General features: G+C 42.2%; 1 protein-coding gene across 1 annotated transcript in view; it reads left to right on the top strand.

Moving 5' to 3' along the window:
* The window catches only part of gpr107.L (G protein-coupled receptor 107 L homeolog), a 41,862-nt gene that overhangs the window by 19,223 nt on the left and 9,868 nt on the right, over nt 1–12,771 (top strand). The window contains exons 12-15 of the mRNA XM_018241386.2: nt 707–824; nt 4,372–4,502; nt 4,796–4,839; nt 11,075–11,124. Of these exons, the coding sequence (XP_018096875.1) occupies nt 707–824; nt 4,372–4,502; nt 4,796–4,839; nt 11,075–11,124 (343 nt within the window). The remainder of the gene's footprint in view (nt 1–706; nt 825–4,371; nt 4,503–4,795; nt 4,840–11,074; nt 11,125–12,771) is intronic.

Genomic DNA, 12,771 nt, shown 5'->3' with positions numbered 1-12,771 from the left:
TAAGTATGAGCCATTTCATTCACTTAAGTTATGCTGGGGTTAAAGGGATAGTTCGGCTTTCAATTAACTTTTAGTATGTTGCATACCTTTAATATTCTAAGACACTTTGCAAATGGTCTTCATTTTTTAGTTGTGTTTTTAACTTTTTTTGTTTAGCAGCTCTACAGCTATCTATTTATGCTAGGGTCCAATTTCCCCTAGCAACCAGACTGTGATTTGTGTGAGAGACTGAAAGATAAATAGTAGAGGACTAAATTGAACGATAAATAATACAAAATAAAACTGCAACCTCACAAAGCAATTATTTGCTAGAAAAAGGCAGAAGATGAAAGCAAACTTAAAACTTCAAATCAGAGGAACTTCAAATTCCAAAATACATCACAAGTGAGGGGACTAATGCCTAAAGCTAGTAGGGAAATGGCTCGTGTATCAGAGGCAGACTATCATGGATTGCTCCTAATTTGAGGCATGATGTAAATCTGTGTATAAAATATATATATAATCAGTTGAATCCCATTTTCCCATTTCTGCATGACATTTCAGAGCCTATGAAAGAGTAAACTGCCAAGCTCTATTCACTTGTATGAGATTGTTATTTATTCTCGGCATTTGATAAATACACTGATTTGAGTGAATTTACACTGCTTCAAAACTTCCTTCCATCTGGGAGCCAGACTTAATTCCTTTATCCCTCCTGATCTTTTAGGTTAAAAGGAGCCTTGCTTTTCATCACCATCGCTCTAATTGGAACAGGCTGGGCCTTTGTGAAACACATACTCTCTGACAAGGACAAGAAAATCTTCATGATCGTCATTCCCCTGCAGGTATGATGGTGGAGCACATGTCCTGCACTTCTTTACTGTGCTTTGTGTCTGCTTCCGTTTCCTCCGCTGCAGTCTGGGTCATTCTGTCTGACATTATAGCTATCTTTATAAAAAACACATTTGTTGCCCATACTACGTTTTGTCAAGCAGCAGAGATTGTAGCCTTTAAATCAGAGAGTTCTGTCAATGTACAAAACACTTTATTTACTACACTGTAGCATTTAGTCTGACCTGACTTCACAAGATTTGACCTTCACTTGGCCCGGTTACATTTTTGTTGGGAAATAGTCACAGAAACTATGGCAAAAGCTGAAAAGCTGCCAGTCTTGTTCAGCTGGAATTGCCAACAACAGGGCTACTCAACTGTGTTAAAGAAGCATAATTTCTTGCGGGGTACCAACTAACTAATGTCTAACTACAACTCCAGGAGTGTCTGGCAAGCTTTACACCTATAGCACTGCTGTATCATCTCTCTGATTACTCTCTGACAATTAAAATGGGCTGATCATAGCCGATCTGAAGTTGGCTCTATAGCCAAAATCCATGCTAATGGTTCTTGTTTTGATTTGGTCTGTTGACCACAAGGAGGCACATCTGAGCAACACAGTCGATTTAAAACCATGCAGATCTTTCTCCTTAAGTTAACTTTTAGTATGTTATAGAATAGCCAATTCTAAGAAACTTTTTAATTAGTCTTAATTTGTTACAGTTTTTAAAATTATTTGCCTTTTCACTCTTTCCAGCTTTTAAATGGGCGTCACTGACCCCATCTAAAAGCAAATGCTCTGTGAGGCTACAAATGTATTGTTATTACTAGCTTTTATAAGTCATCTTTCTATTCAGGCCTCTCCTATTCATATTCCAGGCTCTTTTTCAAATCAATGCATGGTTGCCTGGGTAATTTGGACCATAGAAACCAGATTGCTGAAATTGAAAATTGGAGAGCTGCTGAATAAAAAGCTAAATAACTCAAAAACAACAAATAATAAAAAATAAAAAACAATTGTAAATTGTCTCAGAATATCCCTCTCTACATCATTCTAAAAGTTAGCTCAAGGGTGAACAACCCCTTTGAAGGTGGCCATACAAACTACAATTATGATCTTTCCCAAAAGAAAGAAAAGATCTTTCATCCACACTACTAACCTTTAAGCTGGCCATACACGGGCCGATAAAAGCTGCTGACAGAATGAGTCGGCAGCCTATTGGCCATGTGTGGGGCCCTCCGATGTGCTTCCCCTATCAATATCTGGCTGAAAATTAGCCAGATGTCGATCAGGCAGGGTTAAAAATTCCATCGGATCTTGATTGCATCTGTTGATGTGGTCTGTGATCCAATTTCACGTATTGCCTGCATTAGGATCCGATAGTTTCTTTTTAGGGAAAAGGAGAAAGATCTGCATGGTTTTAAATCAACTGTGTTGCTCAGCTGTGTCTCCTTGTGGTCAACAAGGATCGTATCAGCCCGATATCGCCCACCTACATGGGAATATCGGGGAGATCGCTCGTTTGGTGAAATCGCCAAACGAGCGTATCTCTACGAGTGGAATCGTCCGATATACAGGTAAAAACAAAAAGAATCCTTTAGCTCTATCTGACGATTCAGCATTAATGTTACGATCTTCAGCACCTTCAAAGGTGCCCTATCAAAATTTTCAGTCCTGCCCAATGGACAAGGATTTTTACAGATATCGGTCGCCTTGTCTCCCACACCACATGCACAGATTATCGTACGAAACATCTTTCATACAATAAATATTGGTTTGTATGGACACCTTTAAGGTGGCCATACATGGATAGATCCGCTCGTTTGGCGACATCGCCAAACGAGCGGATCTCCCTCCGATATGCCCACCTTGAGGTGGGCAATATCGGGCTGATCAGATCGTGGGCCCTAGGGCCCAACGATCGGATCCTAGCGTTCGCAAATGGGCGGTCGGATCGCGGGACCGCATCAACGAACAGATGCGGCCGTGATCCGACGGGATTTTTAATCCCATCCGATCGAGATCTGGCCGACTTTCGGGCAGATCTCGATCGGGGAAGCCCGTCGGGGGCCCCCATACACGGGCCAATAAGCTGCCGACTCGGTCTGTCGGCAGCTTTTATCGGCGCGTGTATGGCCACCTTTAGTTGGTAGAAACTCAAGATTCCCATACACGACCATCTCTTTTCTTTAGGTTCTGCCTTCTCCACTGCAAACAGGTACAAGTATCGGCACAGATTTAAAGGGGTGGTGCATGGAAAGCAGCACTTTGCTACATGACACTAAGGAAATGGATGATTATATGTGTGTAATATATATATATATATATATATATATATATATATATATGGGTCTATCCTAATAAACCTTTATGATATTGATCTTCTGACTCAAGCGTGACTGATTCTGGAGTGCCGACATTGGAGGGATTTTATATATAATTATATATATATATACACGTCTGTGTGCATCAAGTGGGCAGATATGCAGTGTTTATTTATGCTGCACAGTATGCTTGTGTGCCATCATCCTCTTCCCAAAATAAACTCTTTGCGCTGGTTTTCCCTACTCACAGCAAGGGAAACCCCACAGTTTTCCTTGTGACATCCATACAAGCTTGTAGCCAAATGCAGCATCAGCAATTGCTGAGTCTCCTAGCCATTTACAATAATATTCCAACAAACAGACCTATAACATTTTGGTGATGTTCAGAGGAACTTGAGTTGCTCAATGGCTCCATTCTACTGTAACTTCCACTGGGTATGACCAGAGCAGATCAGCCCGATAAGGGCTATGTATGTACATGAAGCTTGACATAAACTGCTGCAGCAATTGCCCCAGATGAAGTGCTCCGTGCAAGGGCACTAATGAGCACAAATCACTGCAGGCTTGGCAATAGCTCCATCGGGAAAGAAATGTAACACAAGAGGGCTGGGCTAAGTGTATTTAAGAATGGAAGCCATGTTCAATAAATGGTAAAAGTACAGAACATCACAGGCAAAATGAATATGAGTATAGAGGAACTGAGGAATTGAAGAACAGCCTAAAAGGAAGTATAAGTCGTTCGCGCAAGTATTTTCAAGGTCGTTTTAATCGTCTATCGGGGAAGAAATAATTTACTCCCTGTTCACAGTGCGAACAAATTACTAGCGGCAGATAAAAGAATAGGAGGGTTCTGCTTAAGAGGAGGAAAGGGATCTAAGCGACGTTGAGTAATTGGGCGTTAGAGGCAGCAATTTCAGCAGATCTCTCAGAAGGTTTTCATTGCAGTTCCCGGAAAAGTCAATGGCAGGGGTTACCCTTGTTAAATGAGCTGGATCCAGCAAATAATATGACTGCCTTGAAAGGAGACTGCACAAAACACCCATCATTAGACTTCCCCTTTAAGAGTGTTGGGTTCTGACCTGTGGTTATGAATAATGTAGCTAAATGGGGGGTTCCTGTGATTCTGGATCAGATGATCCCCCTCAGATTTGAATGTATTCAATACCTGATTTCCTAAGTGATGGGATTCCCTCCATGATTTCTCCGTGAGTTACCAAGTGATATTCTGATTGGCAGGTGCTCGCCAATGTGGCATATATCATCATCGAATCCACAGAGGAAGGCACGACAGAATACGGGCTGTGGAAAGATATCCTGTTCCTGGTGGACTTTCTGTGCTGCGGAGCCATCCTCTTCCCAGTTTTATGGTATGTCTTGGGTAACTATGCTGCTTGGGAAGTATATAAATAATCTTCTAGGGCATTTCATGGTGTTACTTGTCCTTTTAGCTGGATACAAACACACCCACCCAACTCAAGACACGGATGTTGGGTCGGTCTTGAGTTGTGAGTCTTGGTGTGTTTGTGGGCAAAAGGTGTCCATTGGGCAAAGTGTGTTCATGGCAAAGACTGGAGAATTAAGCTTCTGGTTACCTTATTAATCATGATTAAAAACAGGCAGACACTTCTGGAATCCCCTCATGGTTTGTGTGTTCTGACAGGTCCATCAGACATCTACAGGAGGCTTCTGCCACAGATGGAAAAGGTAAGTCTCCACCTTAATCGGTCTTGGTCTTGTTGATTCCTATGAATTATTGGATAGAACTAGTGTATATGTGCAGTTGTACACCGGCTCTTATATTAGTGCAGCTGTGCACCATCACCACCAGATGGCAGTAGTAATAAAGCAAGTAACCTGATTTCCTCCATAACCTGCGCAATGCCAAGAAAAGTAACTATTTATTTCCCGGTAGTTATATAACGCTGGCATATTTCCGCAGAGCAATACAGAGATTTTACATCGGTCCCTACCCCAGTAAATCTCACAATCTAAAGTCCCATCCTCGCATAGTGAGGGCAGTTTTATTGGGAGACATTTAACCTGCCTGTTTTGGGCAACTAAAGTACCTGGAGGAAACCTGAGCAGAGATGGAGAGAACATACACACTCCTTGCAGATAGTGCCCTGGCTGTAATCAAACCCAGGACCCCAGCATTGTAAGGCAGCAGTATCTATAACATATAAACGAGTGTGACACCACTCCACTTCGTTGACAGAGCCCTGGGCTGAAAGTGGTCTTATAAACCTGTAAATTTCTATTTATACATATGGGAGGAGAGAGGTGCCATATTGATTCCCTTAGACAGTACAGTATGAAGGTACAGCTTATTGTGTGCCCAGAACATTCCTTCTCTGTATATTTGTATTTATACATATGGGAGGAGGAGGTGCCATATTGATTCCCTTAGACAGTACAGTATGAGGGTATAGCTTATTGTGTGCCCAGAACATTCCTTCTCTGTATATTTGTATTTATACATATGGGAGGAGGTGCCATATTGATTCCCTTAGACAGTACAGTATGAGGGTATAGCTTATTGTGTGCCCAGAACATTCCTTCTCTGTATATTTGTATTTATACATATGGGAGGAGGTGCCATATTGATTCCCTTAGACAGTACAGTATGAGGGTATAGCTTATTGTGTGCCCAGAACATTCCTTCTCTGTATATTTGTATTTATACATATGGGAGGAGGGAGGTGCCATATTGATTCCCTTAGACAGTACAGTATGAGGGTATAGCTTATTGTGTGCCCAGAACATTCCTTCTCTGTATATTTGTATTTATACATATGGGAGGAGGGAGGTGCCATATTGATTCCCTTAGACAGTACAGTATGAGGGTATAGCTTATTGTGTGCCCAGAACATTCCTTCTCTGTATATTTGTATTTATACATATGGGAGGAGGTGCCATATTGATTCCCTTAGACAGTACAGTATGAGGGTATAGCTTATTGTGTGCCCAGAACATTCCTTCTCTGTATATTTGTATTTATACATATGGGAGGAGGTGCCATATTGATTCCCTTAGACAGTACAGTATGAGGGTATAGCTTATTGTGTGCCCAGAACATTCCTTCTCTGTATATTTGTATTTATACATTTGGTTGGGAGGTGTCCTATTGTTTCCCTTAGAGGGGGAATAGCTTGTTGTATGCCATTACTCAGCATGTGAGCTAGAAAAAGAGATAAAGGGATAGTCTGTGTCTGGATGCGGTTGCTAAGGAATGCAGACAGACTGATTGATGCTGCACAGCCTGTGTCTCATGCATTAAACCTGAACTCCTCCATAGCAATTCCTTGGTCCTTTATCCCAGCCCTTCAGCCCTTACACATGTGCTTGCCATTATCTGTGACTCTGATGATCCTTGGGTGCCTCAGTAGGGGGTGCTCCTGGTAAGTGCCCCGCCACAGCCTAAGCCTGCAGTAAAGATATAGAGATGGTGCCGCTGCTCTGGCCAGTTTGCCTCTGTAGTTGCCTCATTTTATAAATGATCAGCCCTATCACATCCAACACATTTCACTCTGATCCCCCCCCTCCTCCATTCACCCCAGCATTTAAAAGGCAAGTTAGAAGCTCAATGTGCTGCAGTGAGTGGCTTCCCATGATGCATCACTGCATAGTAAAATCAGTGGGCAATGTGGAGTGATGCTAGTCCTAATTCATTCTGATGTATCTGTTCTATTGGCCCCACCTCCACATATAGGTTGTATTGAACCCCTCCGCATATAGGGTGCAGTATATCAGCCTGGGTAACTTCTGTTGAGTTGTCTCTGAACCACATTTGATTGGCAGCGGATGGGATAAACTGTACCTACCTGTGGGCTCAGTGTGCTTCTATTTAACCCTTCCGCTGCCACCCAGGCTACAGTACAGATTGGACATGTCCAGCTAGGAAGGGGTTACACACTGCAGTTCTCTTTATGACTGGGCTGTTGATGAATTCTGATCACGAGCGAGAGACTCCGATCCTGTAAGCGCAGCGCTGCAGCACATCAGTATCAGGAGTAATTATCCAGCAGGCCCCTCCTTGAGCAGACTGAGCCACCAGGCAAGCAAGGGAGGTGAAACGGCCAGCAGCGCACTGACTCCATCTTTGTTATACACTGTGTCATCGCTCTGGGACACTTTTATTATAGTCATGCACAAGAAATGATGTTGGTTTAAGTGAAATCGATAGAGAGAGGAGAGCCGAGTGATACAGTGTCAGCCACTGCTGCATTTCACCTGCAAGTATTTAAGAGCTAGTACTTCTTTTGCGAATGCATAGAGAGTACAACCACTCCAGTTAAACTGCACCACCTCAGATTTACAGCTGCCATTGCCATTAACTACTGTACTAGTGCTGCTTCCTCATACACTGCCCTCTCCGGGCCCCGTCACTGAAGAGGCCCAGGACTTATTAATGGGATGTAGGGGAATTGGTCGTTTTTTTTAGCTGTAATGGGTCTCATCTGGGGTGTGTTGGAAGTGTCCAGGGTACATTTATATGTAGTAGTCGGAGTCATCTTGCTAGAAATTTTACTTGCCAATAGTCTTGTCCCCTCTATTGATCATTATGATGCTTTAATAAGCAGTATGGCAGCTCCCACTCTGCAAATATGCATATTTAGCTACACTATCACTCTGTACTGTCTAAAGAATAATGGCACCTCCCATCCGTATGTTTAAATACACCTATACAGAGAAGGAATGTTCTGGGCACACAATAAGCTATACCCTCATACTGTACTGTCTAAGGGAATCAATATGGCACCTCCTCCTCCCATATGTATAAATACAAATATACAGAGAAGGAATGTTCTGGGCACAGTAAACTATACCCTCATACTGTACTGTCTAAGGGAATCAATATGGCACCTCCCTCCTCCCATATGTATAAATACAAATATACAGAGAAGGAATGTTCTGGGCACACAATAAGCTATACCCTCATACTGTACTGTCTAATGGAATCAATATGGCACCTCCCTCCTCCCATATGTATAAATACAAATATACAGAGAAGGAATGTTCTGGGCACACAATAAGCTATACCATCATACTATACTGTGTAAGGGAAACAATATGGCACCTCCTTCCTCCCATATGTATAAATACACACAGAAGGAATGCCTAACTTAGCTAGAGACACAGAGAGAGATGCACCTTACTATAAATATACTATATTCTCAGATGTTGATCACAGTGAGATTCCGAAGCGTTGGTGGATTGAGTCCATGTTGGCTAATGCCACCCCAGTATATACACACCTCTCTCCATCACAGCTCTGTTTTGTGCTCCGTCTGTAATTAATAATGAGCGCTTAGGTAGCAGATCAACTTCCCCACATACCTCTCCCCTGGCCTGTCTATATAAGGGCTTGGGGGAGCTCTCCTGGCTTCTCCGCAGCAGCACGTAGCGACCCCGGGTACACAAGGCATGTTTACACAAGCAAACAAAAGACCAGCCGTTGGCATTAATCACACCCTGGAACTGGCAACCGTGGGATTAAAGAGCTGCCGATTGGTGTTTGCACAGTGACTTGAGCATGGCAGGGATCAGTTCTTCAGCAGCAATTAATGGAGTGGGGTTTTACACAGTGCCCTCCGGGGGTGGTCAGACCACATCAACCAACTGATTCAGACGTTATAATTACAATCTTTCCAGGAAAGATGGTTCATTTCAATACACACGTGTAGAGCTGAATGGTCCGATATACAGGCATCGAAACAATAGAATTCTTCCTGTATCTGACCATTCAGCACTAACAACGGTCGATGTTCGGGTGTATTTAAATGCGCCCAATCAAAATTTTCTGACGAGCCAACCGATATCCAAGTCTTCTACTGATATCATCTCCCACCATACACGCACTGAATATCGTCAGAAAATTCATTTTGTACAATATTATCGGTGCGTCTTTGGTCACGAATGGGTCGATAAACTGCCAGACCCGCTGTTTTTGTTTTATGGAGAATGCATTCGCTGAGTCAGAGCTTATGGAACATTTTAATCATACAGTAAACTTCACACTCACGCTTTCCTGTTTCTCTATATACAAGCAACATGGAAGCTTCTCTGTGTGTGTTTATGTAGGGAATTATATATGCTGTATAAAAGTATCATGTAAAATATAAGGTTATAGGCATTTAATGCCCATATAAAGGCGCAAGGTTGAAGGTCGAGTGATTTTATTCATATGTATAAATTCAAACATTTAGAGAAGGAATGTTCTGGGCACACAATAAGTTATACCCTCATACTGTACTGTCTAAGGGAATCTATATGGCACCTCCTCCTCCCATATATATGAATACAAATATACAGAGAAGGAATGTTCTGGGCACACAATAAGCTATACCCTCATACTGTACCGTCTAAGGGAAACAATATGGCACCTCCCTCCTCCCATATGTATAAATACAAATATACAGAGAAGGAATGTTCTGGGCACACAATAAGTTATACCCTCATACTGTACTGTCTAAGGGAAACAATATGGCACCTCCCTCCCATATGTATTAATACAAATATACAGAGAAGGAATGTTCTGGGCAGACAGTAGGCTATACCCTCTCTGTATAAGGAAGGGAAATCATACAGGACATATTAACTGTTATTTATAAGCATGACTAGACTTTTTTTATTAGGGACTGCCATTTATAGAATATTGCCCTGAAAAATGTATGAGGTTTTTTTCAGGAAGGGCAAGCGAAGGGCGCTAAATCCATTTATTTGCAACAAACTCCGCTTTCTTTCTGAAATAATCTGCAGCGATTGTGCAAAGGCAGGGAGCAGTTAAAGGCTAAAAAGTCTATATTTAGGTTGTATAGAGTGTGCAGGGCACTGTGCTAACACGCAGGAAATTGATGTGAGCTCCGGGGCTAAGATAAACATAGAGGGGATCCCAGCACAGGGACAGCATCTCGTCTGATCTACTGCAGCTGCTTTTATGTCTTTAGGAAACCACTTCAAAGCCTGTTTAATGAGACCATGCCCGTGGGTGTAGGACTCCTGCACCAAGGGGTAGCATCTGAATTTAGCAATTTGCCCACAGCTTTACCCCCTGTATCCCCTTGTCTGGCTCATTATTGTCAGCTCTTGTGGTGAGCTATGAGAGCAGTAGACAGGACAGAGGAAGTAGCGCAGCAGCCAGTATGTATACACTATCCAATCTTACAATAATATGCACGGATCATGTTCACTTTTTCAGCCCGGTGAAAAATTGTTTGTTTCCATTCTCCCACCCAAGGCTCTCCCAATCTAAACTCTCTCACCGGCTTCTGGTTTGTGTAATATCTCATTTAGCCCTGCTTTCCTCTAATCCTTCTCTGGCTCCTGGATTTCCAATCTCATCTCTTGCTCCTAACTGTTGTATTCCCCACTGGCTCCTGGCTCTCTAATCTCAATCCTTGGCTCCTGTCTTTATAATCTTGATTCTCGCTGTTTCTGCACCCAGAGTATGTACCGGTATGCACTTTGTCACCAAAATCCACTCCGTATGCCTGTACCAGGGCCAATGCAATACAAGGATAGACTGAGCAAAGCATAGGGATGACTCTTGGTCTGTGTTTATCTGCAGGCCAAAAATCAGCCTTGTGTGGCAGTAGACTTTGAGAGCAAGAAATGAGATTATAGAGCCAGGGAGAGAAATATTCTAGTATGACAGTAGCCTATTCTCTGCCCAGATCCCGTCACTCGATCCAAATCCGGGCCCTCTCGAAATACCGGCCCTTTAATCTCTCTCCAAATACTGGCCCTCTAATCTCTCTCCAAATACTGGCCCTCTAATCTCTCTCTCTCCAAGTCCCAGCTCTCTCTCTCTCTCTCTCTCTCTCTCTCCAAATCCCAGCTCTCTCTCTCTCAAAATCCCAGCCCTCTAATCTTTCTCTCTCTCTCCAAATCCCGGCCTGTTCTGTCCTTCTGAAACTTTTATTTGGTTTGGTTTCCACAGCCGCCATCAACTTGGCAAAGCTCAAGCTCTTCAAACATTACTACGTCATGGTAAGTCCCCCCCCCCACTTTAATCTTTTTCTCTTCCTTTAAGGGAGGACCCCTCCTTTTTACACACTAGAGGGCACATGCATTACATATTCATTTTAATATTGATTTAAGTAGACTGTGGCCGCAGTCATTTTCCAGTAACTGACTAGTCATAGGTCAAGCTGTGTGTGTCCAGAGAGGGACCTAAGAGGGCTGATTTACTGCAGTAGATAATTAAATCAAAGTTAAAGGGGTTATTCACCTTTAAATTAATTTTCAGTATGATGTAGTGAGTGATATTCTGAGACAATTTGAAATTGATTTAATTTTTTATTATTTGTGGGTTTTGGGTTATTTAGCTTTTTATTCAGCACCTCTCCGGTTTGCAATCTTGTTGCTTGGGTCCAAATTACCCTAGCAACCATGCATTGCTTTGAATAAGAGACTGGAATATGAATAGAAGAGGACATGAACAGAAGGATGAGTAAATAAAATCTACCAATACATGTGTAGCCTTACAGGACCTTTGTTTTTTAGATGGGGGTCAGTGACCCCCTATTTGAAAGCTACAAAAAAGGAAAAAATGAAGGCCAATTGAAAAGTTGCTTAGAATAAGACATTCTATAACCTATTAGGGGGCAGGTTTATTAAGGTTTTTTTTTTTATGGTCAAAACTGTCAAATCCGACTAGGGAGTTATCCAAACTCGATTCGAGTTTTTTTAAAAAAACTCGAATTGAGTTTGATTGAATTCGAATTGAGTTTGATCGAATTCGAATTGAATTCTAATTTTATTTGAGGTTTCAGGTCATTTTAATACACTTGTTAAAAAAACTCGCATGAATTAGAAATGTGGCACTTGATATACTTAAAGGTGAACTAACCCTTTTAACTCTTCTGTCTAGAGTCTGTTTGCCCTTGTACAGTAAGAAACATTATCATTAATCAGCCGGCCAGCATTGGCCCGGTTCTGTCCCTCCGTCCATCCAGTCCCACTGTCCCCGGCTAATTGAGAGCAGTCAGACTGATAGGCCATTGGCCGGTGCAGTAATTGCACTGCACTGATCTATTACAGTGAGGACAGGGTGCTTGAAATCAGCCATAATAAGCAGCAGCTCACACAGCAATCTATAAAGTGGTGCCATAAATTCCTCTCAGCCAGATTAATCTCGGATCCTCTGTCATGTGCTTCACTTAAGATGGCAAGTGGCTCTCTGACAGGCATCCAAAAAAAAATGAGGATTGCACACTTAAAGAAAAAGTTAATACATTTTTATTCCATGCAAAGGTTAAAATATTGGCCTATTGGCCCAGCGTATTTCAACAGATTAAGGTCTTCTTTGGGGAAAATACAATAAGGGAAAAAAAGACCTGCCTTTTTCTTTTTTTATACCCTTTTTTTCCCCTTATTGTATTTTTGTATTTTGCCCCTGATGAAGACCTTAATCGGTTGAAACGCGTTGCACCAATATTTTAACCTTTGTATAGAATAAAAATGTATTGACTTTTTCTTTAAGTGTGCAATTCTTATTTTTTGGACGTCTATTATGTTTTGGTGACTCTGTTGGGGAGTCCCGTTAGGCTTGCACCTCACATTCACACTGTACTCTATGCAGCACTTTTGTTAGGTAGGCAAAGAGCTTGCACTCCACTGTCTGCTCTAATGGTC

The sequence above is a fragment of the Xenopus laevis genome, chromosome 8L, assembly GCF_017654675.1.
Source record: "Xenopus laevis strain J_2021 chromosome 8L, Xenopus_laevis_v10.1, whole genome shotgun sequence".
Lineage (NCBI taxonomy): Eukaryota > Metazoa > Chordata > Amphibia > Anura > Pipidae > Xenopus > Xenopus laevis.
Note: the sequence above shows the minus strand (reverse complement) of the source record. Positions and strands in the feature narration are given on the sequence as shown.